General features: G+C 60.4%; 1 protein-coding gene across 1 annotated transcript; it reads left to right on the top strand.

Moving 5' to 3' along the window:
- Positions 1 to 12,132: 12,132 nt before the first annotated feature.
- On the top strand, positions 12,133 to 14,674 carry HES1 (hes family bHLH transcription factor 1). The gene is made up of 4 exons (XM_087726031.1): positions 12,133 to 12,789; positions 12,875 to 12,970; positions 13,324 to 13,411; positions 13,876 to 14,674. Exons 1-4 carry the CDS (start codon positions 12,682 to 12,684, stop codon positions 14,406 to 14,408), a joined length of 825 nt encoding a protein of 274 aa, XP_087582157.1. The 5' UTR covers positions 12,133 to 12,681; the 3' UTR covers positions 14,409 to 14,674.
- Positions 14,675 to 24,916: the final 10,242 nt, after the last annotated feature.

The following is a 24,916-nucleotide window of genomic DNA, read 5'->3' as shown; positions in this document are numbered from 1 at the left end:
ATGAAACGTCTGCATGAAAACAGCCAAGCTGAGGGAGCACCGAGGACCCCACAGTCCTCCTCTTCCCTCCCCGCTTCCAGCACTACTAACAGGATACAGCAGTTGGGTCATGAAACCCGCCAAGCTTGGGGAGCCCCACGGAGCCCTTGTTTCAACCCTGAACTAGGAAGATCCTCCATCATTGGCTGTGTCCGCCTCCTCCGTGGCGGGCAGGGGAAAGGGGGGGGGCTTGAGTCTGGCCTGCAATCAGGACTTTCTTGGAAGTTAAGTCCGGAAGGGCCTGCAGGGGGCCTCCCCCTCCCCTTTAAGCTCTTGGCCTGAATCCTGGGCTGTGGGGGCTGAAGCCCCTCCCTCCCTCCAGCCCTCCTCTGAACCCTCCCTCGGAGGGAATAATGGGAAAAGCATCCGGAGTCGGTTACAGCCTGAAAGAAGCCTTGAAGCCTGAAGTTGCAGTTAACTCACCGTGAAGTTGACTTGCTGTGAGGACACATCTGGGAGACATATTTCCAGTGCCCAGCCAGATGTGCGCCTGTTCCGCACTTGCATTCCTAACTTGCAATGTGGGGGTTTCTTTGGGGCTGCCCCCCCACAAAGTCTGGTGGAGGAGGAGGGTCTGGAAAACCCTCAAGGCTCCTCTGGGCAGCCCCCTCCCCAGAAGAGCGAAGGGACCCTCTTTCCTTCCAACTGAGCCAAGCAGCCTTTGCCCATCTCCCCTTCCGGTCAACGGGAGGCCTCTGTGAGATGTGAACCAGCAGGGAGTGATGGGTCCCCAGCCTGAGGAGCTGCCCCACTGCCTGAGCAAGTCCCCGAGGGACTGTCCTCCCCGCCCCCCCCCCCACCCACTGCCTGTGGCATCACAGAGGACAGGGCACCAAGCGCAGCTGCTCAGGGCAGCAGCAAAGGCGGCAGGGGGCTTCCCTCTCCTGCCCAGGGAGATGGTGGTCAGACACACACACACACACACACCCTGTTACTGAATTCACACCAGGCCAAAGGGGCTGGATTTACTCTGCTTGACCAGAGCAGATGAGTAAAGCCTCTGGGCGAAAGCTGACTGGGCAAAGGGGGGCCGGTCTGAGGCAGTTGTGGGGCTGGATTCCAAGCAAGGCCCCCTGCAGAAGCCCTCCAGCCTGGCAGGGGGGAGCAACAGTGGGGGGGGGAGGTAAACAAGGCAGCCACGGGGTGAAAGCCCTCCTGCTGTGGGGCTGCTGGACATGCAGAAGACTCTCTTTGAAGCCTGGGGCAGTCAATGGGTCTGAGGCCATCGCCGCCCCCTCCTTTGGCACGAGGAAGTGGATCTAAATAATCCTGGCATTGTTAAGGGGGACAAAATGGCTTTTCATGTGCAGCAAAGGAGCAGCCCTTCTCCCTTCTCGGCCTTTGATGTTTATTGTCTGGATGGCCTGGAAAATGTGACCGGCTGCCTCTCCCCACAAAGCGGCCACTTCCTCCGGGCTGAGCTCATCTGTGGATCCATCACCCCCCTCCCCCGTGCTCCCCCTCCCCCTCTGGACCCTTTCCATGCAAAGGGTGCCCCCCTCACCCTCAGAGCCCTCGGGGACTGCCAGGGGGGGCCTCAGGGGGCCCTGTACATTGGCCAGAGCCAGGGCAGGGCAGTTCCCAGGCCAGGGAGAGCCCAAGGGAAGGGAGCGGAGGCCTTTGGGGGAAGGTTCCAGGAGGGGAAGAGGGAGGGGAGTCCAGCCCAGCTCCTCAGCTGTCCCCAGAGGCTCCTTTAGAGGGAGCACAGGAGGGGTCTCGGATGGGAAGGTTGCCTCTGAGGGGCTCTGAACCCCTCAAATCTTCTGCATCTGGAAGTGGGCAAAGGAAGAGCCCCCCCCATGTGCTAAGATTTCTGGCCTGGCTTTGGGAAGAAGAAGGGGGGCTGCCACAGGCTTGATTTGGGGTCCCCCCCATCCAGCCTCGGCTCACAGGACCAGAGGAGACCAGGGAACGAAATCCTCAGAGCAGCAGGGAGGGTGCACCTTCCGAAGGGGGGAGGGGGGCCTTCCTGTCCCTCTGGCCGGGGGCTGCTCTTCCTCTGCCCTCTGCTCAAACGAACGGCCACAATTGAGCCCAAAACCTCCGTCGCTAAGCAAGACACTTAACAAATGCTTTATCCCATTTTACGACCTTTCTTGCCACAGTTGTTAAGTGAATCCGGCTTCCCCTTTGACTTGGCTTGTCCAAAGGTCACAAATGGGGATGGCGTGACCCCAGGACACGGCAACCGTCATAAATATGAATCAGTTGCCCGGGGTCTGAAAGTCGACCGCGTGGCCATTGGGATGCCGCAATGGTCGTAAGTATGAAAAATGGCCATGTCACTTTTCCCGTGCCATCGTCACTTCAAATGGTCACTAAGTGAACTGTTGTAAGTTGAAAACTACCCTTATTCCCCTCCGTCCCTGCCGGAGGGGCAGCTGCTCTCTGATGCCAGCAATGGAGGCTCAAGGTCCTGGCTGTGGACTCCCCACCCCCCCTTTTGTCTGGGGAGCCTGAGATTCCCAGGTGCCCTCAAGACCCCCCCCCCGGCCCTTAAGGAGGGGAGGGAGGGAGGGAGGGAAGTTGCCCTCAAGCGCCACCTTCCACCCATCTCTGGGCGTTGCCCTTCCTTGTTAAAAAACCCTTCCTGCAGTTGGACTGGATTGATTGGGGGCAGCAGCTGACCCCCCGCCCCACCCCTTTGCCTGCCTCCCCCCCACCCCTGTCTCCCGAAGGCATTTCCCTGGGCTCAGGGCTTCCCGCATGGCTACAGGGAGGGTCCCGGCAGAAGCCCTCCCCCCCCTTTGAGGCTGATCCTGGGCTTTTACCCCTCTCCTTGTTTAATTGGGGGGGGGAGGTTGTAGTAGCTTCATTTAACCTTTTTCTCCCTCTTGAGGAAGCAGGTCCGGGCCTGCCAAGGAGGCTGACGGATGGCTGACGGGGCCCCTTGCCCACTGCAGACCTCCGGAGCCTGTGAGAATAGCAGTAGACTTATATACCGCTTCATAGGGCTTTCAGGCCTCTCTAAGCGGTTTACAGAGTCAGCATATCGCCCCCAACAACCATCCGGATGATCATTTCACCCACCTCGGAAGGATGGAAGGCTGAGACAACCCTGAGCCGGTGAGATTTGAACCGCTGAACTGCTGATCTAGCAGTAGCCTGCAGTGCTGCATTTAACCACTGCGCCACCTCGGCTCCTAAGAAGAAAGGACCCCTCCCAGCCCATTTCCCCCCCCCCAGCAGAGAGAAAAGGGCAGCAAGGCAGATGCCACACAGGCAGACATATGAAAACACATTATTGAGCCCACACGAAGAAATTAGAGTCAGGGCTTAGAGGAGCTCCATTACCCCCCTCTAGGCACAATGACGTCACCGGAAGTCAACGTCATATAACCACAATAAACATTTGTCCGGGGGGGGGGGGGTGGGGGGGGGGTGAAGGCGAGGGAAGGGACTTTCAGCAAGGAATGTGTTGCGTTCATGGACCTCGTCGGCCCTCCACACATTTAGAGGGAAGAAAGATACACAACAATCAGCGTTTACCAATCAGGGAGGGTCTTTGTAGCTGAGGGTGGGAATCGGAGGTCCTGGGTGATCTCTCGGCTGGGAGGGCTTTTTGCAGACCCCTGAACCTCCCAGCACGGATGATGTTACCTAGTTGGGCAATGAAACATCTGCAAGGAAACCACCAAGGCTCCCACCGTCCTTTCCCACCTCCGGTCGGGGCACGGCCAGAAGGCCTGGATGCAGCCTGGTCCAGTGTGGCCCTGGCCCTCAGCAGGCCCTTCGCTGCCCTCCTCAAGGCCTTTGGGGGGGCTGGGGCACCGACTGGCAGGGCCCCCTCTCAGCTGAGCCTGGGATTGGGACGGGGAGGGGGGCAGTTCTGGCCAGGGAAGGAGGCCAGCTGTGTCCAGAGGCCTTTCCTGGGCGCTGCCTGTGAAGGAAATGAGGGTCTCCCCCCCCCCCTCCCGGCTGCTGCCCCACCCTCATGGCGGGGTTCCACAGAAGCCAGCAGAGCCAGAAATCCCGGTTTTATTTGCAGACCGACATTGGCTGGACCTGCCTGGGCATAAATCCTCCCACCTGGGATGTCGGAGGGAGAAGCAGGAGCTCCTGTCCCAGGAATGGGGTGTGTTTCTACCTGAGCTCCCGTCCATTGTTCTCTCCCCTTTGATTGCGCTGGAAGTGGCTCGGTGGCGTTTGATGTGTGGCCAAGAGGCCCACTCGGCCTGACCTGCCAGGCGCGGCAAGGGAAAGAGGCTGGGCACCCACGCAGAGCCCCCTCCTCCTCTGCAGAGGGGCTTCAGGGGCCGGAGGAAAACCTGTGGCTGCAGCTGGAGAAAGAGGGCCAGGCGCAGGGCTGGCTCCCTCTCTGGGGCTGGGGGGGGGAGGAGAGATGGGGGGGCTGATCCTCCAGGGGTCAAGGGGCATAAGCAGTTTGGTTTCCCTCCTTTGGTTTCTGAGAGGTCCAGCGGGGTTGCAGGACTTGATGCTCTCCAGATGTGGAGACTTTCCCCCAAAGGTTTGGCCAGCAGGACTTCGGAGGCCTCCCGAGAAGCCTTGCGCTGCAACTCCCAGCAGCCAGCATTATGGCAAGGATGGCGCTTCTCGGCTCCTGAGGCCTCGGGTGGGGGGGGGTCCTTTTCCTGTGGGTTTATTGAGCAAGCCTCCCAACCGCCTTCCTCCCCAGGCGTCCCCAGAGGCTCCTGGGCTGCGTTGGGACCCCCGGGCGGCTGCATCGCTCAGAGTATGGAACTTCAGGCAGTCCTCGGATTATGACAATTCAGCCCGAAACTTTGGTTGCTAAGCGAAGCAGTTAAGTGGATTTTGCCCCATTTCATGGCCTTTCTTGCCACTGTCGGTAAGGGAATCACTGCAGCCGTTAAGTTAGCAACATGGTTGTTAAATGAGTCCAGCTTCCCCGTTGACTCCGCTTGTCAGAAGGTCACAAACGGGGATCAGGGGGCCGAGGCATCCTGTGACCGTCGTAAACATGAGGCAGTTGCCAAGGGTCCGAGTTTTGATCACGTGGGCACAGCCATAAGTGGCTTTTCTCATTATCTTGTAACTTTGAACATTCACTGAACTCTCATGAGTTGAAGGCCACCGTCTGGGGGAGGGGAGAGAGAGGCAGAGAGCAGCATCCCCACCCTCTGCAAATGAATAGGTGGGGTTCTAGACTCATAGGGTGAAGGAGGGAGTCGAGGGCAGCTCTGGGGCAGGGATGGGGGATGCCCAGGCTGAGCTGCCCCACTGGGGTTTCTTCCTCCAGCCTGGTCTGCTCCCTGCCTGCCAGCTGTAGGTGGCTGGCCCCTGTTTGTGCAGAGACCCCTAGCAATGGGGGAGGGGAGGGTCCCGAACCCCCCTCTGGGCATCCTCCAAGTGAGGAAGGTGCTTGGCAGCATTTTCTCTCCCTCCCCTAATTTTGGGTCTGAGGGCTTGAAGAGGCTGCCTTACACAGCTCCAGTTTCCTGAAGGAGGGATGGGGGGGCGGGGGGGGGGATGAGACTCTTCAGCTTAAGGCGAATCCACATCTGGCCCTTCCTTCCGCCAGGAACAGCTGGAGCCAGCTGCATCTGGGCTCCCTCTGGCCCCTTCTGGATTCTTGGATGGGGAGGGGGGTTAATGCAGGGTATGCAGCTCTTGAGAAAGGGGGCCCTTCCTGAATCACCACCTTCTGCCCCCCTCCCCTCCCCTCCCTCACCCCCTGGCTCTGTGGAGGGAAGCTGGGCTGAGCGGCTGGGGGGGATTGGGCCCCTCTGATGCTCCTGCTGTGGCAGAGGCCCTTTTCCCCCCCTCCCCAAATGTTCCTGGAGGTTACAAATGTCTGAAGGGGAGCGAGACACCCCCCCCCCCATTGTCTTGCATAGGGGCACCCACCCTTCTGCCTCCTGGTCTGGAGGGGGGGCTGCCCTGCTCTTGCCACATGCCCCAAAACAAAGAATGGGGGGGATACACCCCCACTCCAGGGGGAGAGGCCAGGGCTTTCTGCTCAGGGGACAGGGCGGGGGGGGGGGGATGGGGGCCCTTTGCAAAGCCTTTAGCAAAGACCCATCCGCTTTTCCTTAATTGCTGCTTTATCTAACCCAGAATCAAGGCTGGAGAGGCAGGCAGGGGTCCTTTGTAGAAGCCCCTTCGAATCCTGCACACACACACACACACACACACACACACACAGAGACAGCGCCACCTCCCCCCCACCCCTTCTCTGATAAGGAAGGCCTGGCAGGGGGAATGTTAATGGGTGGGTGGGCAGGAGCTGCACAAACAAAGCATCTGATAAGCAGCCCCCTCTTATCTCCCCGGAGCTGAGCTGGCATGGGGGCCCAGCCCAACAGCCCCTCTCCCCCACCCCCATCCCAGGCCTGGGTTGAGAAGGCGGCCTCCCTCCTCCAGCCCCTGCATCCTTCCTGGAGGGAGGGGGGAAGAGGCTGCTCTGGTCCAGGATCAAGTCAGATTCCCACTGATCTCCACTTCCAACCCCTGAGGGAATCTGGTTGAGGAGCTGCTTTCACACCTGCCAACTGGCGTCCCATGGTTTCGTTCACACCGTGACCCGTCAAAAGCGCGGACGACAAAAGCGCGATCGACAAAATCGCGCCTTTGACGTCATCACAGCGCGACGAAAAAGATCGAAAAATTCAAATAAAAATTAATAAAAATTAAATTAAAGCAAGCCGATTCACATAAAGGTAAGGGTTAGGGTTAGGGTTAGGGTTAGGGTAAGGGTAAGGGTTAGGGTTAGCTTTAGAGCGTTAGCGTTAGGGTTAGGATAAGGGTTAGCGTTACGTTTTTCGTTACTTTAACGGTTAGGTTTAGGGTTAGGTTTAGGGTTAGGTTAAGAGTTAGGGTTAGGGTTAGGTTTAGGGTTAGGTTTGGGGGGGTTAGGGGAAGGTTTTAGCTTTATTTTTACATTTTTTCGATCTTTTTCGTCGCGCTGTGATGACGTCACAGCGCGCTTTTGTCGAGCGCGATTTTGTCCTACGCGCTTTTGTGGTGGAACCCGTTCACACAACCTGCTGAACCAGGAAAAGACCCAGGTTGGGCAAGTTGTAGGGGACACACACACACCCCTCTGTTCTTTGCCTGCCCTAGTCAACAAACACCCCTCTCCCTGCAGGATTTGCATGTCTGAAAGCTCCCTGCACTTCATCCAGGGACAGGAGCTGATGCAGACGAGCGCCCCCAGATCGGCCACTTGGGAATCTCCCCCATGTGGGATGTAGAGATCAGCCCAGGCCCCACCTATTGGCCCTGGCTACTCTTCAGGCACGTCTGATGCTTGGCAGCACCAGGACTCCCCGCAAACCACCGTCCCAGAAGCCAATAGGACTCCCAGATGTGGGGGGGGGTGGGGGGCTCAGCCTTCTGGGTCCAAGGATCCAGTTAAGGGAAGTAGGAAAAGTCCCTGGTGTGTCTGAGCCTTTGGCAAGAGGGCCGCTCTGGGCCATTCTCCCCCACCTCTAAGCACAGGGGAGCCCCCCCCCAGATTTCTGTTCCTGAGGACCCACCCTGGGAGTCCAGGAAGGCTGCACAGGGTGACCTTGAGCAGATACCATGTTGGCAGGGTTAGACAAGGAGCGCCCGTCCAGCCCTAGAACTGAGATCTGGCTGTGGGCACCTCTCTTCCCCCTTCCTCCCCCCACATCTTGCAAAGCCTCCCTCCTCCTTCCTGGACAGGAAAAGGGGTTTTCCAGGGAAGACTCCATTGGGGGGGAGGGGGTTAAGTGCCCCTGGGGATTCCTCCCGCTCCAAATTGCTTTGCAATCTCTCCTTGCTCCCCCCCCCCCCCCCCCCCCGTGGAGAAGGTGCTGGTTTCTGCCTTGCCATCCCATCCCCCATCCTTTGGAGAGCTGCCAGCTGCCTGTAGGGAGGGCACAAGCGCTGTCTTCCTTCAGCACAAGCTGTAGGGAAGGTGGTGAGCCAGAGGGCAGAGGAAACGCCACAACAGGACGCCAGGCAGCTGAGAATTCCCCCATTTTCCCAAGAGGTGTGGCGCTCCTGCCGTGGAGTCCCACCCGATAAGAACTGTGGCCCCTTTTTAATCCAGGGAAGAGCCCGGGGCCCCTGTGGGCTCCTCTGGTTCTGCTACAAGGCCTTGGCTCAGACCCAGCCGTCTCAAAGGCCTGGGGGGTCTGCATGCTGGCTGGCCTTGGGATCCCACCAGGGTCCAGCTAAGGAGCTGGACTGCTGGAGCCCACAGAAGGAAGGGAGCTGGCAAGGAGAGACCCCGCCCGTCCGGTGCCAGACACCAGACAGGGGAGAAGAGCTGGAGGTTTCCCCCAGCCCTGGCCGTGCTGCTGGCTGCCCACTACGCCCCCCCCAACCTCCTGAGGGATTAGCAGGGGTCCTGCTCAATGGAGCGTGCAGGCGGGGCAAGCTTCCCCCCAGCTTCAGTTCAGAGCCACTGCCACACTGCCACGCCTGTCCAGCTGATGTCCCACTGTGGGGTTCTCCAGCATTTCCTGGGGAGCCTGCAACGGAGGCTGCCCACCAGATGGAGACCCCAGAGCTCGGCTTCCCCCATTCGGCCCCGCCTCCTCCTCCTCCTCGGCTCTCCTTCCTCCCTCTCCGCCTCCTCGAGGGGAGCCAAGGCAGCCGCCGCGAGGGCAGCGGAGCAGCGCTTTCCCACCGTCTGCGGTGGGGCTGTGCTGGCTGGCATCCCACTGCCCGGCCTTGGCTCACACAAGGCACAGCAGCAGTGCCCGCTTGGGCCACGGCCAGACAGGAGGTGGCCTGGGCGCCTTTCCCAGAACAGCCAGGGCAGCGAGGAAGGCAGCGCTGCGGGCACTCCCGGATGCTCACACTGAGAAGGTGCCTGGTGGGCAGAGCCCGACCTTCCCCGTGCCCACGGGCACCATTTGCTCTTCTAGTTCCCCCCTGAGCAACGGGTGGCAGCCTCACAGCCCACCTGGGCTGGCACTTGAGCAACTTCCCAGTTGCTGTCCCTTGGGGCCCTCCTACTGGTTTGGGGGTGCTGGGTAGCACCCAGGGGCCCCAGACTGAATAGTCCTCTGACTTTCCCCGAACCCCCCCCCCCCAGGCCAGGCCCACCATGGGAGGAATTTCCGGTCAGCTGCCCCAAGGGCACCCATGGGCAAGAGAGCTGACTTGGCACACAGGGCCCCGTGCCCACCAACCAGCTCCACCTGACCTAACCCTTCCTCCTTGTGAGTTTGCACAATTGCCTGGGGGTTAAATCCAGGAATACTGATGTTTGCACAACTCAGGAAACCCCCCCCCCAAAAAATATTCACCAAGTTTAGAACATGATCAGGGGAGACCCCTGGAGTGCTCAGTCTCCCTGGGGATTGTGTTATCCCTCTTTCCTCGGAGGGGTTCTCCAGAGCTGTTGGACTACCATTCCCATCATCCCCAAACAGTGGCACTGGGTGGCCATTCTTTCTGCAGAATGCTTGAAGCCCTTTTTTCAACTGCCCAGAGAATGGTGACTGAGGGCGTGTGTGTTTGTGTTTGTGTGTGTGTGTGTTTGTGTGTGTGTGTTTGTGTGTATGTGTGTGTGCCTGCCCAGACCCCCCCTCACATTCCTTAGCCTTTGCATTGTCTGGGCCTGGACTATTTTGAAGATAAATTGTAAATTGTTTCCCAGTCACCAAGCTGGTGACTAGGAGGTTGTGCTGGGCAGACCCCCCCCCTGGGGGGGAGGGGGGAGCAAGAGGATGAAGCTCTGAGGAGAGGCGGGAGAAGTTTCCAGGCAGCCCTTGCAAGCTGACACCTGTAGCATCATCGGCCACACGCCTGAGGTCATCAGGGCACACCCCCCCCTACACACACACACTTAGTCCTCCCCAGCTGGGCCAAACAGGACCCAGGAGGAGGGGCTGCAGAAAGCCCTGGCACAGGGCACCCTCTCAAGGCCCCTGTGGGTGAACTGGAACCCTTCCCTCCCTCCTTTTCTCCTTCCTTCTGTCCTCCCTCCCTCCCTCCTTTCTCTTTCTGTCCTCCCTTGCTCCCTCCTCTCTCCCTCCCTCCTTTTCTCCTTCCTTCTGTCCTCCCTCGCTCTTCCTTCATCTCTCGCTCTCTCCTTCCTTTTCTCCTTCCCTCATCTGCTTCCCAGGTGTAGCAAAGGCCCAGCTGCTGGCCTGCATATCGCTATTTCTGGGGCACGCGGCAAAGTCCGGCCCGGCCCCTCACTGAGGGCAGCCCGCGGGCGCTCTCTGCTCCCGCCGCCCTTTTTCTCACGGTCTGGGCAGGGGCGGTCAGGTGATGCGGGGAGAGGGGGCAGGTGCGGAGGGGGCCGCCCTGAGCCTGGCCGGGGAGGAGCGGGGCGAGGGCCCTGGAGCAAGGCGGCGGAGTGAGCCTAAGCCGGCGGAGCGGCGGTGGGAACGCGAGTGTGAGAAAGTCAGTCAAGCGAAGGAAGGGAGGAGAAAGGCTTCCATGGCCGCCGGCAAAAAGCCCCCCTCCTCGCCCCTCCACCTCCGCAGCGCGGGAGCCGCAGCCGGCCGAGAGAGGGAGGGAGGGAAGGGAGCGGCCGCTTCCCAGTCCAGAAGCAGCCTCGGCCGGCACAGAATCGGCCACAAAGACAGAAGCGGCTGCGAAGGGACCCGAACCCGGCCTGCCGCCTCCGACTTTCCGCTGAGCTTCCCAGGAAGGCTCCTCTCCTCGCTCGGATCGCTTGCCAGGCAGCGCCGGGGCTCACTGGCCCCCCACCCCTCCCCACCCCCGTGCGCGCCCTGCCCTCAGGCTGGATCCTGGGGCTCAAATCCCAAGACTGCCAGGCAGCGGTCGCTCACTCAGCGAGGAGGAAACCGGAGACCCGAATTTCCGCCGCCAGCCCTCAAAGCAACTGCAGTGGGGAGGGGCGGCCTCTCCGGCACCTTTGCGCCGCGTTCCTGACCAACCGTGGGAGCCCCCGCGCCTCTCGACGGGGAGGGTGGCAGTTTGTAGATGCTCCAAAGCCCCTCGCCTTGCGCCCCCACCCCGCGCCCCCTTCCAGGCCAAAGGGCCGGCTGTGCTTTCTGCCCTTTCGGGAGGACGTCGGCCCCTCTTTTTCTCCTGAACTGGGGAGGAGAGAGTAGAGCTCAGCCTGGCTGACCTGGAGCTTCCTCTTCAGGGGCACCGCAGCCAGAGCCCCCCTTTGCCTGACCCCGAAGCAAACCGAGGGAGACCTGGATTCATTCCTGGCCTGTCTAGAGCAAAGGAGACTCCGGCTCCCTGCTTTGCTTAACGGGGCCTGAGAGGCGGAGCAGGAAAGAGCAACCCCCCCTCCATTCTCCCCCAAATCTCAGGAATTGCCCTTTCAGAAAGCGCGCCCCTCCCCCCCATCGGCCCCTCCGGTCCACCTGGACTAGCCGAGCCCTGCTTGGGCCACAAGTAGAGCCGAGAGCTCTGGGGTTTTCCAGTAGGAGGCTGGACAGCCATTGGTCCGGGATAGTGCAAGGCTCTGGCCTCGGCTGGGGGGGGGGGAGGTAGGACTAGAAGATCTCCAAGGGCCCTTCCATGCCTAGGACTCGATGCTTCCATTTTGCTTACCAAGCTCAATTAGGACCCCAGAAACAACCTTCCAGCTGGCTGCCCTTCCGCTGCTTTTGGGCCCCTGAAATCCACAGCTCGGCATATACTATTTTAATTCGTTTTGCTGCCTCGAATGAAAAACAGTCTGATCGTTTCCAACGTGGAGCTGGGGGAGGGGAGGGTAAACTTAACCGCCGAGAGCCCGCTAGGACCAAGCGGCCCAGCCGCAGAGCCCGGGGCCTGTCATTCCGAGGGAGCCCACTTCTCGCCCTTCCCTCCCTGGAGAGTCCAGCGCCGCCACCCGCTGCCCTCGCCCGCCCGAAAGGCCGCATTCCTCGCTTCCCTCCCCGGAAGGCGGGGTTTTCCCAGGCTCTGGCGGCGGCTGGGGCGGCGTGCCCGGCTTCTCTACCCGCCCGCCAAGCTGCACAGCGCCCGCCCGCCTCGCCCTTGGTGGTGGCGGCGGCGGCTGCAGGAGACCTTTCGGCACGTGCTCCGGGGCAGCATCTGCGGGCGGCCAGGCGGCTGGAGCCGAGGAAGGAGCCCCGCCGGCCGCCCTCCACCCTAGATTGGAGGAAAGCCCCCTGCCTGCCGCTGTGCCCCCCCCACTCGGGTCCAGCTGCGGGGGCCACTTGGTCTGGAGTGGGCGCGACCCTCGGGGCAGGGCTGGAAGCGCCCCGGCCGCTCTTCCCAGCCTCGCGTGCTGGGCGCCGCCGCCCGCAGAGGCCAGCGACCTACGTCCCCTCCTCGGCCGGGCGGGGCGGTGGCGCCGCGAGGGTTAAAGCGGCCGCGTGATTGACAGCGCGCCTCCTGGTGCCCGGGGGCCAGGCGTGCGCCATTGGCCACCGGTCGGTGCGCCCAGCAGCCAATAGGTGGGCACCGTCCACGAGCGGGGCCGCGTGCCTCCCGCTCCCATTGGCTGAAAGTCACTGTGGGAAAGAAAGTTTGGCAAGTTTCACACGAGCCGTTCGCGTGCAGGGCAATTTATAAATAGCGGCCGCCAGGCAGGGAGCCGGCCGGGGTTGCGCAGGGCTGGGGGCGGCTCGCTGGCCCGGCAGCTCCGGCCGCAGGAAAGCGCCGAAGGGGTGTCGTGTTGGGAAGGGCCGGCAGTCGCCGCCGGAGAGGCTCGCCCCGTCACATCCACGCCCCGCCCGCCCGCCCGATTCGCTGCAGGGGTCGCTGCGCCGGATCCCGAGCGGCGCCGGCTCTCCCGCCGCGGCCACGATGCCCGCCGACCTGATGGAGAAGAGCTCCTCCTCGCCCGCGGCAGCCACCCCTGCCAGCGCGCACGCCACCCCGGACAAGCCCCGCACCGCCGCCGAGCAGCGGAAGGTAAAGGAGGGGTCCGGGCGGGGGTCCGGGGCGGGGGCGGCTCTCCGCGGCTCGGCCCACCGCTGCACTCGCCTTCTCCCCACAGTCGTCCAAGCCCATCATGGAGAAACGGCGCCGCGCCCGGATCAACGAGAGCCTGGGGCAGCTGAAGACGCTCATCCTGGACGCCCTCAAGAAGGACGTGAGTGGCGGGGAGCCACGGGAGGGTTCGCGGAGCAGGGAAAGGCCCTCTGGAGGTCCCCGGCCACTAGACCTCTTTCGGACGGGGATCAGCCTGGGGCGCCGCAGGGCATGTTCCGCAGACCCGCAGTGGGGCCGAGGGGGACGCAGCAAGGAGTTTCCCTGGTCCTTCCCCCCCTTCCCACGTCTGAGGTCCTCTATAGACCTGTGGAGTGGGAGACCCATCCTGGCAACCCCCAGGCGGAATTCCCTGCTTTGAGGGTGGGCAGTGTCATTCCCCCCCCCAGGGAGAAAGGGAGGCGAAAGCTCCCCCCACCGGGGCTCATGTCCCTCCTGCCTCCTGTTTGCCCCCAGAGCTCCCGGCACTCCAAGCTGGAGAAGGCTGATATCCTGGAAATGACGGTGAAGCACTTGCGCAGCCTGCAGCGGGCCCAGATGACCGGTGAGTGCCCCCCTCCCCCTCCCCCTCCCGGAGTGGCTCCTTCCAGACTTCCGCCTGTGGTTTTGAATGCCATCCAAGCTGCCTTTCACTGACTTGGCTCAGGCGCGCGTTCCCACGGTCTGGCCCTCGCAATATTTATAGCCACAGCTCCAAGGCGCTCCCGTTCCGGAAAGGAGCCTGCGGTGGAGCCGAAGGAGGCGGCGGGGTGGCCGCTCGCAGCCCTGGGGGGGGGGGGCAGCCTCCTGTTGCTCGTGGGTGTCCGGTTCCCAGAGGCCCGGGTGCCTGCAGCTTGGCCGGATTCAGACCTTCCTCCTGGGCGGGGGCCAGTTCCCCCTCACAGAGGCCCGTGCTTAGCCTCTGGGGTGGGAGGGAGGGGCGCAGAGTTGCTGCTGCTGCTGGTGCTGCCTGCCTGCAGGGCCGCCGACCCCTCCCCTGACGCCCGCCGCTTCTTTTCCTCCCGGCAGCCGCGCTCAACACGGACCCCTCCGTCTTGTGCAAGTACCGAGCCGGGTTCAACGAGTGCATGACCGAGGTGACTCGCTTCCTCTCCTCCTGCGAGGCCGTGAAGACGGAGGTCCGCAACCGGCTGCTCGGACACCTGGCCGGCTGCCTGAGTCAGATTAGCGCCCTGAACTATCCCGCCCCGCAGTCTGCGGCGCTGCCCGCGACGCCCGGCGCCCAGCATGGAGCCTCTTTGGGGCAGCCTCTGGTACAGATGCCCGCCGGCGCGGCGCCCCCTTCTGGCGGCGCGGCTTCCTGCAAGGTCGGCAATCCGGCGGGCGAGAGCGTCAAGGTGTGCGGCGGCTTCCAGCTGGTGCCGGCTTCCGACGGGCAGTTCGCCTTCCTCATCCCCAACGCCGCCTTTGCACCCCACGGCGGCGCGGTCATCCCACTCTACACCGGTGGGGGTTTGAGCTCAGGCCCTCCTGCAGCCAGCATCTCGTCAAGATCGGCTGCCCCATCGCTGCCGGCAGACTCGCTCTGGAGACCCTGGTGAGCACTGGAGGACCACACCTGGGCCCCGGACTCAGGCCTGCGGGTGGCCGCTTGGACTCTATGGCCCCCTCGGAGGCAGCTTCTCCTCTATCTGCCTGTAAATAGGACCTACCGTTCATGTTGGATTGTGCTTTCCCCAAGACTGGCCCCCTCCTCTCTGCGGTGTGGGGGAGACGGGGGTCCGAGTGTACTTTCCCTCCTTGTCTTTCTGCCTTTTTTTTTAAATTTCCAAACAATACCAAAGATTGATTTGTTCCTATACAAAAAGCCTCCCCTTCCTTTTTTGGAAGAAATAAAGACTTTGACTATCATGGGGGGGGGGCAGAGATGCTGCAGGGGGTACAGGCAGTCTGGATGGGGGAGGGGGCTCCTTCAGACCCTGGCCTAAATGCTGACAGACCTGTGCCAGGAGTCCTATGTTAATGGTGCGGGGGGGGGGGCTGGGCTGCTCCCTCCTGGCTTTTTCTCAGAGGAAGCTCCGACTCTGGCCAGGCTCAGGAAGGGCAGCAGAGCCAAGAGGGGACCTCTCTTAACTGAGCAGGACCCCAGGGTCGCTTCACATGGCATCCTTGGCCTGGTTTGTTCGCGGCATTCCCACTGCCATGCAGACCTCTGGAGGTCATGGATGACAGGCTGTCAGCCTCCCTGACAAGAAGGGCCCTCAGCAGCCAACGGACTAAGAGCAGGAGGAGGGGGGGTTCAGGGCAGGACATCTGGATCCCCTAGGAGAGACCCCCCACTTCCGTCCCTGCCACCTTGGGTAGCAGGTCCTTGGGGCTCCTCAGGAAGACTTTTAAAGCCCTACATGGTATCGGACCTGGTTACCTGAGAGACCGCCTGCTGCCAGTCACCTCCAAAAGACCTATTAGATCCCACAGACTAGGCCTCCTCCGGATTCCATCTGCCGGTCAATGTCGGCTGGCGACTCCTCGGGGGGAGGGCCTTCTCTGTAGCTGCTCCGGCCCTCTGGAACGATCTCCCCGTGGAGATCCGGACCCTCCCTACCCTTCCGGCCTTCCGCAAAGTGACCAAGACCTGGCTGTTCCGGCAGGCCTGGGGCTGTTGATTTATCCAGCCCCCATCCTAAGCTATATGAATGTTGTGAAATTTTAATGTCTGTTCTTTTTAATTTTTATATGTTCCCCCTTCCTGCCTTTATCTTTAAGCCACCCTGAGTCTCTCTTGAGTGGGCAGCATACAAATCCTATAAATAAATAAATAATAAATAAATAAATATAAATAAATAAATAAATAAATAAATAAATAAATAAATAAATAAATAAATAAATAAATAAATAAGGAAGACTGACCAGCAGCTCCAACTGGGCAGCTCCTGATGGGCAGGGGGGAGTCCAGGAGGATCCTTTCTCCTGACGGTGAATGGAGCCTCCCTGATCAGACCCAAGCCTAGTTCACATGACTCTCTTGACTCACACTCGCTCCCAGGATGTGTGGATCCAGCCTACTTGAGAAGATGGTCAGTGAGAGAGACCCTTTGGGCAGCTGCTGCATGGCAAGGGCTCCTGGCACCGGAAAAAGAGGCTGGCCCAAATCCTGCCACTGGAGGCCCCAGCAGGAGCTTCTGGGGAGCCCTTATTGACAGCTGGCGCAAGGATCTTCCTTGGCTCACAAAGCTGGGAAAGACTGAGCAGCTGAACAGTCCCCACTGTGGGGGGAAGAAGAGAGCGGGGCGGGGTGTCACCCAGAGGAAGAGAATGCCAAGGTGGGGCTCCTTTCAACACTGAGCAAATGGCTTGTAAGGTCCTTGGGAGGGGGGGCCTTTGAGCTCAGCTGGCAGCTTTTGAAGGGATGCGCCCAGCCAGCTCTCCCTTGGCCTGGCACAGACTGACTTCTTGGGCTTCCCTGAGCACAAAGGTTACCCGGGATTAAGGCTAGTATTAAAGAGGTTAACCACACGCGTGTAATCTGCTGAATCCGGTGGGCTGAGCTGGGCAGGGAGCCAGGCTGGCTGATTGAGGAAAATGCTGCCCCACCCTCCCTCCGTCAGAGGCCAGGCCAACCATTTCGGCTACGCGGCAGAGGCCTGTCGTCCCTCCCCTCCTGCCAGTACAAGGGCTGCTTTCTGTCCGGGGGGGTGGGGGTGGGGGGCGTACTCTATAACCCCGGGCCTTGGCCGGCCTGTTTCCTGGCCCGGTGCCTCTCTGGAAGCGGGGAAATCCGGGCCCCGCTCTCCCTTGCCAGTGCGCTTCCTGCACGCCCGTCCTGGCCCGGCTGTGATGATTTAACACCCGCCGCATCTGGTTGTGATCAGCCCCCACCTCTCCTCTGCCTGCTAACTCAGACAAGATGCGGGTGCGGGTGCGGGCGGGCGGGCGGGCGGGGGGAGCAGCCGACACTCGTCGCTCGCTCGACGCGTCTCCCTGGGAGCCGCTCCGCCTGCCCCCTGCCCGGCTGGTGAGGGCCCATTTGCAAAGGAGATGCGTGAACCCGATAAAGGGCCGGCTCAGGTTTCCGATCTCGGGGCCCTCCTCCGTCCCCCAGGATCTGAAGAGCTGCTCTTCAAACACCCGCCCTCCCCGGGCCTCGGAGCGGCCAGGTGCCTGCCGGCATTCAGGTGTGAGAAGAGGAATGCTGAGGAGGGGGCGAGCGGAAGAGGCTCTGGCCTAGTCTGCACAAGCCCACGGCTCCCGAGGGCATCCACTGGCGGGGGCTCCTGGAGGGACCCTTCCTGGCAGCGCTCGCCCACTCTCCTCTCCCTCCTCGGCCCCTCCCCCACAAACCGCTGCATTCCGTCAATCACTGTCAGAGGGGCGCGCTGGAAACCCCCTTTACCCCGCGGAGGTTCAGGCTGGCTCCGCCCGACGCTCCACAACCCCGCCCTCCTCCCCTCCCCAGTGGTCGCGGGGCCAGGAGATGCTCGGGGCTAGGAAGGCAGGTTGTCTGTCTCCTCCTCCTCCTCCTCCTCCTCCTCCTCCTCCTCCTCCTCCTCCGGGTGGGCTGCTGATTTCTTGTCCTCTACTCCGTGCAATCCGCCCAACCCAGAGACGGTCCCTCCCGCTGCGACAAAGAGACCCGATTTCATAGTCGTGGAACAACATGTTCTCCCCCAAAGGGGGGGGGGGAGACATGAGGAAGGATCGTTCTCTCCCCTCCCCCACCCAGCACAGCCTCAGTCTCTTCCGCTCCTCCAATCTGGGGACCTCAGAAGAATCGGGCCCCAATCACACCCACCCACCCCGTGGGTGAACAGGCCCAGCAACCGGCAGCTGCTGCTCTGGCACAAGAGCCCTTGACCGGAGGAAGGGCAGCCAGAGTTGGCTCGGCTGCCTTGCACACCACTCCCTGTCTCCCGGTCTGTGACACATGCATGCACATGCACACACGTGCACGCCCAAGTGAGGGGTGTGTGCCTCCAGTTGGGGCAGAGGAGGCTCCCAGAGGGCTCAGCCCAGCTCGGCTGCCCCGTCCCTGGGCCAAAAATCACAGCTCTGGTGAGCTCGTGGTCATAGTGCCAGTCGGCCTCCCAGCAGCGGCTCAATTCCCTTCAGGACCAGCCCTTCTGCCCTGGACTTTTGGCTGGACCTTTGCACCCCCACCCCCGCAGCTGACCTCTTGGCAGGAAACAAGGACTCCCAGCCACCCACTCCGGAAGAAGCACGGTCCTGGGAAAGGGGCTGCAGGCAGCCTGCCAAGCAAAGGGTGCCTCTCTGAGACACACACACACACACACACACACACACACACACACACACACACACACACACACACAAGGGCCTGTTTCCTCCAGGCTGTGGAAAGTGGAAGGGGTGGGGGGGGGCAGACAGGGGGGCTCAAGCGGAATGAAGGAGACCATCTCAAATATGATATGGGAGTCCTGCTGAGTTCTTCCCTGGACAAGCCCCCCCCCCCCTTGAGCTCCACCTCTGAGTCAGCTGGTGGGTCCCCCCTTTCCATCCATGTGAATCTCAGGCAGTCCTCGACTTACAACGGTTCATTTAGTGTCTGCTTGAAGTTATAACAGCACTGAAAAAGTGACATGTCCATTTTTCAGACTTACGACCGTTGCAGCATCCCTGTGGTCACGCGACCAAAATTCAGATGCTTGGCAACTGACTCATATTTATGACGGTTGCAGTGTCCCGGGGTCTTTTGTGACTGTCTGACAAGCAACGTCAACGGAGAAGCCAGATTCAACTTAACAGCCGTGTTGCTCCCTTAACAACTGCAGTGATTCACTTAACAACTGTGGCAAGAAAAGTCACAAAATGGGGCAAAACTCACTTAACAACTGTCTTGCTTCAATTGTGGCCATAAGTCGAGGACCACCTATAATGCATTTCCCAAGGAAGGACTTTTCCAGGAAAGGCGAAAGGAAGCGACCCACCAAGTAGCCGCTTCCTCCTGAAATCCCAGCTGCCCCCTCCCCCCCCCCCGTTCTTTGTTTCCAAGGCAGAGAGGAAGGCCCCTCCCTTACTGCTCATGTGCCAGGACATCCACCCACCCCCACTGTCCCCCAGCTCAGGAGAAAGCTGGCACCTTCCCCAGGGCTGCCCCTTGCCAGTCCAGCAGGGCAAATCCTCCTTTTGCACCTTCAATCAGCCAGCAGGGTTATCTGGCTGGCAATCTGCCAGAGCCCCCCCCCTCCTCCCCCAGGGACTTATTGGCAGGATGTTTACAGAAGGAGGCTCAGGTTATCTGGAGAGGAGGGGGAGGGGAGCGGGGAGGGGGAGGAGGAGGAGGGGGCATTGCGCTTTCTACACCACAATGTATGGTGGAGGGGGGGGGGCAGGAGCAGAGCCAAGGGAAGGGAGTCTTGTGTGACCCAAAGGTCTCTCACTTGCAAAACTCGCCCTGCACCCAGAACGGATTCAGGAAAGACAAACACAACACCTGGGCTCAGGATCCCCCCTCACCAAATTCAGATGCTTGGCAATTGGTTTACACTTACGACGGTCATATCGTTCTAGGGTCACGTGATGATCCCCTTTGGCGGCCTTCTGACAAAAGCAGGAAATCAGATTCGCTTAATGGCCGTGGAACTCTTTTAACAACCGCAGGGGTTCGCTGAATGCCAGCAGCCAGAATGGTGGGCAAAACTGGATGTACCGATGTCTCGCTTAGCAATGCAAATTTAGGCCTCGCCTAAAGGTTGTAAGAGGATGAATACCTGCGTTCACTTCACAACCAGGTTACTAATTCAATAATGGCCACAATTCACTTAACAACGGCAGCCAATGAGCCAAAACTCACTGAAGAAACGTCTCGTTTAAAGAACAGGCCTTCCCAGGGCTCCGTCGTGGTCGTTAAGCCAAGGCACAGCTGCCGTTCTCGCACAACTTGTGTGAAAAACGTGCCATCTTTTGCAAACTTTTCAAGAAAGCCAAACCTCTTTTTTTTTTTTTTTCCTTCAGGAGAGTAAAAATGAAGGTAAATTTAAAAAATATCTGAGTGGGTGGGTGGGCTAGAAGCCCCTTCCTCAGCTCTGGGGTTCAAATCTACCTCAGGAACCTTCGGCCACAACCACCCTGTCCCGATGAGGCGGAACTGCCATCACACACAAACACTCACACGCTGAGCCTAGGGTGCTCCAGGGGGTCTCCAGGGGGATCCAAGAGGAAGGGGATCTGTAAGTGTGGAACATGATGGGAGGGGGGAATCACTGTGGGGAGGGGGCCATTTTCTCAGCCTTTGATCCCAGGAGGGACTTGGCTCTGGAGTCCTGAAAGCAGAAAGCAGCAGCGCTGGGGAGGGCTTGGGAGGGGAGAGCGGGGGGGGGCTGCCTCCCAAGAGCTGCTGAAGCCCACCAGCACATGTGGCTGGGGGGGGAGGGGCGCTCGGGAGGCTGCGGTTTGTTTAGTGTATTTGCACAGGGTTGTGTTAGGTGGAGTTTATTACAGACCCATGAATGACAACGGATTAAAAGAGCCCCCGGGGAAGGGAGGGGCAAGAGGACCGCACCCCCCACCCCCCACCCCCCAAGCTGCACAATTCACGGAGGGGCTGCTGTGTGTTTGTTTAGTACAATCATTTAGGAACTTTGATTCTGGACGTCTGCAAAGGGTGGATAACGGCAGCCACTCTGCCCCCCCCTCCCAACAGTCTTGGTGCATAATGAAGGCCACACAGCATGGGCTTTGTAGTATTGTTGGCCTTGATAAACAGCATGGGCTTTTCAGAAGGGGGAAAGCAGCAAATCTCTCCTCCATCCTGTCTTCCTTGAGGTTTTATCTGCCGGTTGTCAGGTTGTATTTCAGGCAGATAATGGCTCCCCCCCCCCCGGGCCCTCCTGAGCCCACCGGAACCCCTTTCCAGGGCACCTGGCTCAGCCCCCCCCCCCCCGCACACTGCAGGGCTCCTGCTGGGCCACTGGGCCAGTGAGCCACCCCCAAACTGAGAGAAGAAAGCCCAGGACGGGAGAGGACCATCCCGTGCTACCCAAGCATACAACCGAACGTTGTTTGGGGTTTTAGCACATTGTGTGTGAAGGAGCCGAGATCTGCCCTCTCGGCCTCCCCAGGGCACCTTCGGATGCCAAGGCAGCCTGCTGTGGAAGTCACGCGCTCTCTTTTCCAGGAGCGCTTGCAGGTTTGAAAGGCCTGAATGTGGAACTTGGCAGAGGACAAAAGGGGCCCCAGAGGAGAAGAAGAGGCTCTTTGAGCTACCAGAAGAGGCAGACGGACGTGTCCCAGCTGGTTACTGACCGGCTCTCAAGAGAGAAATGAGCCAAGCAGGTTTAATACTAACTGGGCTTCTCCAACTGATCTGATTTGGCTTATGGGGAGGATTCAGCCAGGGAAGTTGCAGAGGGACAGACCCATATCCTAAATTCATCTTCCTTGTAGTAACAAATGCCCATCTTAAGGACATGTCACCTTCGGAACCTGAGCTCTTTTCCTGGGGGGGGGGAGGTATTGTGTTTTGTTCCAGGACCCCTGGCGGTGGGAGAAGAGATGGCCCCCAGGGCTGAGCCCTGACCAAAGAGCCTGCTTCTCTTAATCCTCTTCCTGGCTGCATTCACACAACCCTCTTGACCTGGAGCTGATTTAATTCACTTTCTGGCAGATAAACCGGCCCCACAGGCTGGGTTCAACGGAAGGCTGAACCACAGAAAACCTCTTCTGAGAGTTCACCAGGTTTAGCAGGATCGCCTTTGCCAGCTCTGCGCGGCCAGGCCGAGGGCCACGTGAGCGCAGCCAGTGGGTCTGCAGAAGCAAAGAGCCCCAGAGGCTGGGACCCCTTCAGCCTCGGATCCCCTTGCCCAGTGGCAGTAGGTGGCAGCTAATTTATTGGCACCTGGGTGGCACCGTGCTGTTCCTGGGATCGGAGGCCTTTCTTCAGCTGGAAAGGTGGGCAGGCAGAAGCGGCTGTGGGAGGGGGCGCATCACTTATTCATGGGGGATCAAATGGCCCCCAAAGGCCCTTCTTGACACGGCCATTGTCTTCGCATTGTCTCCATTCTCTCTCTTCCCAGCCTCAGCGCACCAGCCTCGGCCTCCATTGTGCCAGAGCAGCAGGTACCCACGGCAGGCAAAATCCTTTCCCTTTGTGCAGCTGTTTGCGATACGCTTTCTCTCCGGCTGCTCGCAAAGGTCATTCCCCGCCAGCACACACCGTACCTGGGCCTTTGTGGCCGAGGGCCGGCCGGAGTGACCTTTATTTCCAGATTAGCAGTGTGCGCTTTTTGTAGCAAGAGCCCGTTAGGTGCAGGCGCAGAAGAGGAGATGGAGAATGCCTTTATTAGCCAGGGGGGAGGAGGAGGGGCGGGCAGAGGGCTCTTAGGAGGCGGGGGGGGGGGCTTCTCCATTCAGAGCAAATAATGCAAAGGGCCTCCTTTGCAGATCCAGCTGCCAGGAGGAGCACAGATTAATTTCCAGGGGATCCGCGAAGCTCTTGGCTACTCGGCCTCCCAAATCATGATGCCTCTGTAGGACCAAAGAAGATTGTCCTGGTATTTTCTGGGCAGGCCAGATCTTCCTTCCTTCCTGCCCTCCTTCCACCTTCCTTTCCTTTCCTTCCCTTCCCTCCCTCCTTCATTCCTGTTCTTCCTTCCTTCATTTCCCTCCCTCCTTCCCTTCCCTTCCCTTCCCTCCCCTCCCTCCCTCTCTGCCTTCACAAGGAGGCAGAGACCCAGGCCAAAGGCTGCCTCTCTCCTAAGCCTTGAGGTTGGGGCACAGCAGTGTTTCCTTCTCCGGTGATGCCGGTGGTGGCCAGGGGCTCTTGGGGAGGCCGAGGAGAGGGGCCGCAGCCTGGTCACTCAGGTGCTCAACGGAGGTCCTGGAGGAGGAAGCCCCAGGAACCGGCCCTGATCCTGCATTTCACGCCTCTTGCCTGCTGAGCTTTATAGGCTTCCATATGGCCCAGCTTCTGAAGGAGCTGAGACCCCCAAGAGACTCCCATTTGCCAGGCAGTTCACCCCACCCAGTTTAAGAAAAGAGCATGGCTGGGCTCACACGGCTTTTGTCTGGCAGAAACCACTCCCCGACTTGACTGGCACCTCACAGCACTGGCTCTGCCAAGGGACTGATGCCCAGAACCCAGACCCCCTTTTGAGCCTGGACTGGCATTCGGTGTGGGCTCAGACCAATCCCTCCCTCCCCCCCTGCAACCAGCGACCCTGGCCGTACAGAGGAAGCTCCTCGGAGGAAATTGCAGTGCCCGCTCAGAGCCTTGCAAATCGGGAGGGAGGAAGGAGGGTGGCTGCAGGGGTGGGTTCCTGCCAGTTCTAAACCTCTTCTATAGAAGAGGTTCCACAAATCTACTGTGCCGTTTAGAATCGGTTCCAGCTTCCTTCCCCCCCCCACTACGCTTGTCCCATCCCCTGCTCACTGATTGGCTGGCTCACCAATCGCCCCGCCTGCCTCTGAGAGTCCCCACTGCGGTCTGGACATCCGGACGGGAATCCCAGCTTGCTCACGGCAGAGAGAGGTGCTGCTGTGTCCTGGGCACCTGATCTGAGAGGTGAGCTGCCCCAGCAGTTTCAGCAGTGTGGAGAGCACAGGGGAAATGGATGAGCCCACCCTGAGGAGACCCAACCTGTCCTCCACACAGACACCTGGATCCACCTACTCCGAAAGAGCAGAGCTGCCACCAAAGAGTTCCCTAACTCCCAGCCTCTCAGGCAGCCCAGAAGGGCAATCGGGCAAGGGGTACCAGGTGCCACTATGATGCCCAGCAGAACCCCACCCAGGCCTTCCCACCCAGGCAGTTGCCCACGAGAGCAACCCACGTGCTCCATCAATGGAGGTTTCCAAGAAGAGGGTGGACAAGCGTTGGCCAGAAGCACCGGGTCTCCTACTTGAGTAGCGGGCTGGGCTAGAAGACCTCCAAGCTCCCTTCCAGATCTGTTATTCCGTTGTTCAGCTCTCCGCCCCCTGCCCAGGCCTGGACCCAGATTGAAAGGGATCTAGATGACTGGCCCCACCCAAAGGTCTCCGTAGTTGCTGCCCCAAAGAGAAGGGCGGGGGAGGGAGAGGGGCCTCCCAGAATGGCTTGGGAGACTCCTTGAGAAGGGGGGACATCGGCCCCTCCCTCTGTTTCCAACAGCCCTTGCTTGAATCCCTCTCTGAGAGGAGGGGGAGGGAGAGGCAGAGAGGGGCCCTCTGTTTCCTTGGGATCCCAGGGGATCTCATCCTCCCCTCTTGCTGGGCTCTGTGGCAATTTCATCCCCCAACTGCTTAGTCAAAGGGTTAGAGGAGAAGGACAGGCAGGTCTTCCAACTGCCCCCCACCCCAAGCAGCCACCCATTTGGGGGCCGACTCCTGCGGGGCCTCCTTCCCTAAAGACACCCCTCGCCCAAGAATGGAAATGGGGGCGGGGGGCGGGGGGGCTAGCTCAGCTCCAAGGTCATCTGGGAAGAAACCATTGGCCCAAACTGAGCAACCGAGGGAAGCCTCCTGTGTTTCTTCCTTCTTTAGGCCCACCTCCACTGCGTTCTCATCGGAGGCGCCCAAGGGGTCCCTAAGCGGATCAGGCTCCTGGGCTGCGCTTGTCTCTGCAAGTGGCCCATCAAAAGAAAGTCTTTTTCTCTTTTTCTCCTTTCCCCCTTGGTTATGACGCAGGAGGGTCTGTCTCCTCCCCCAGGGGAGCCATCGAGGGGCCTCCGTTGCCAGCAGCTCTTCCTCCTGCTCTGCTTTGTGGCGGAGCAGCGGGTAGCCGTGGCCGGCAAGGTCCTCCCACCCTTTGTGCTGGCTCTGACTCAGGCGGACTATTTGTCCAACAGTGGGAAAGGTCAGTGGCTGCCCAGCCCCGCCCCCCATACCTGGGCCTTTGTGCCTAGAACTGGACTCTCCTACGGCCACAATTGGGGGCCAAGGGGCCCTGCTGGGCCACAAAAGAGAAGGGAGGGGGCAGCCTCTGCATGGAAACAGGGAAAGGAGACCCGGCTGGTGCTTTCCTGTGGGAAAGGGGGGAAGGACGCCCAGCTGGGTGGGGTGGTGGACCAGGGTAGTCCAGGCCCTTCTCCCAGGCGAGGCAGGCCTGCCCAGGGGTCTTTTTGGAGACAGACTGTCCCCCACCCGTTTCTTCTGGAGATTCCGTCTGGAGAGCCTC

The sequence above is a fragment of the Thamnophis sirtalis genome, unplaced genomic scaffold (assembly GCF_051295495.1).
Source record: "Thamnophis sirtalis isolate CommonGarterSnake01/CBP01778 unplaced genomic scaffold, rThaSir2_p1.2 scaffold_11, whole genome shotgun sequence".
NCBI classification, from domain to species: domain Eukaryota; kingdom Metazoa; phylum Chordata; class Lepidosauria; order Squamata; family Natricidae; genus Thamnophis; species Thamnophis sirtalis.
This window is presented reverse-complemented; position numbering and strand designations above follow the sequence as displayed.

Coding starts and splice junctions, on each gene's coding strand:
- HES1 (XM_087726031.1), top strand. CDS start 12,682: ATGCCCGCCGACCTGATGGAGAAGAGCTCCTCCTCGCCCGCGGCAGCC. Junction 12,971..13,323: donor TGGACGCCCTCAAGAAGGAC/GTGAGTGGCGGG, acceptor GTTTGCCCCCAG/AGCTCCCGGCACTCCAAGCT. Junction 13,412..13,875: donor GCAGCGGGCCCAGATGACCG/GTGAGTGCCCCC, acceptor TCCTCCCGGCAG/CCGCGCTCAACACGGACCCC.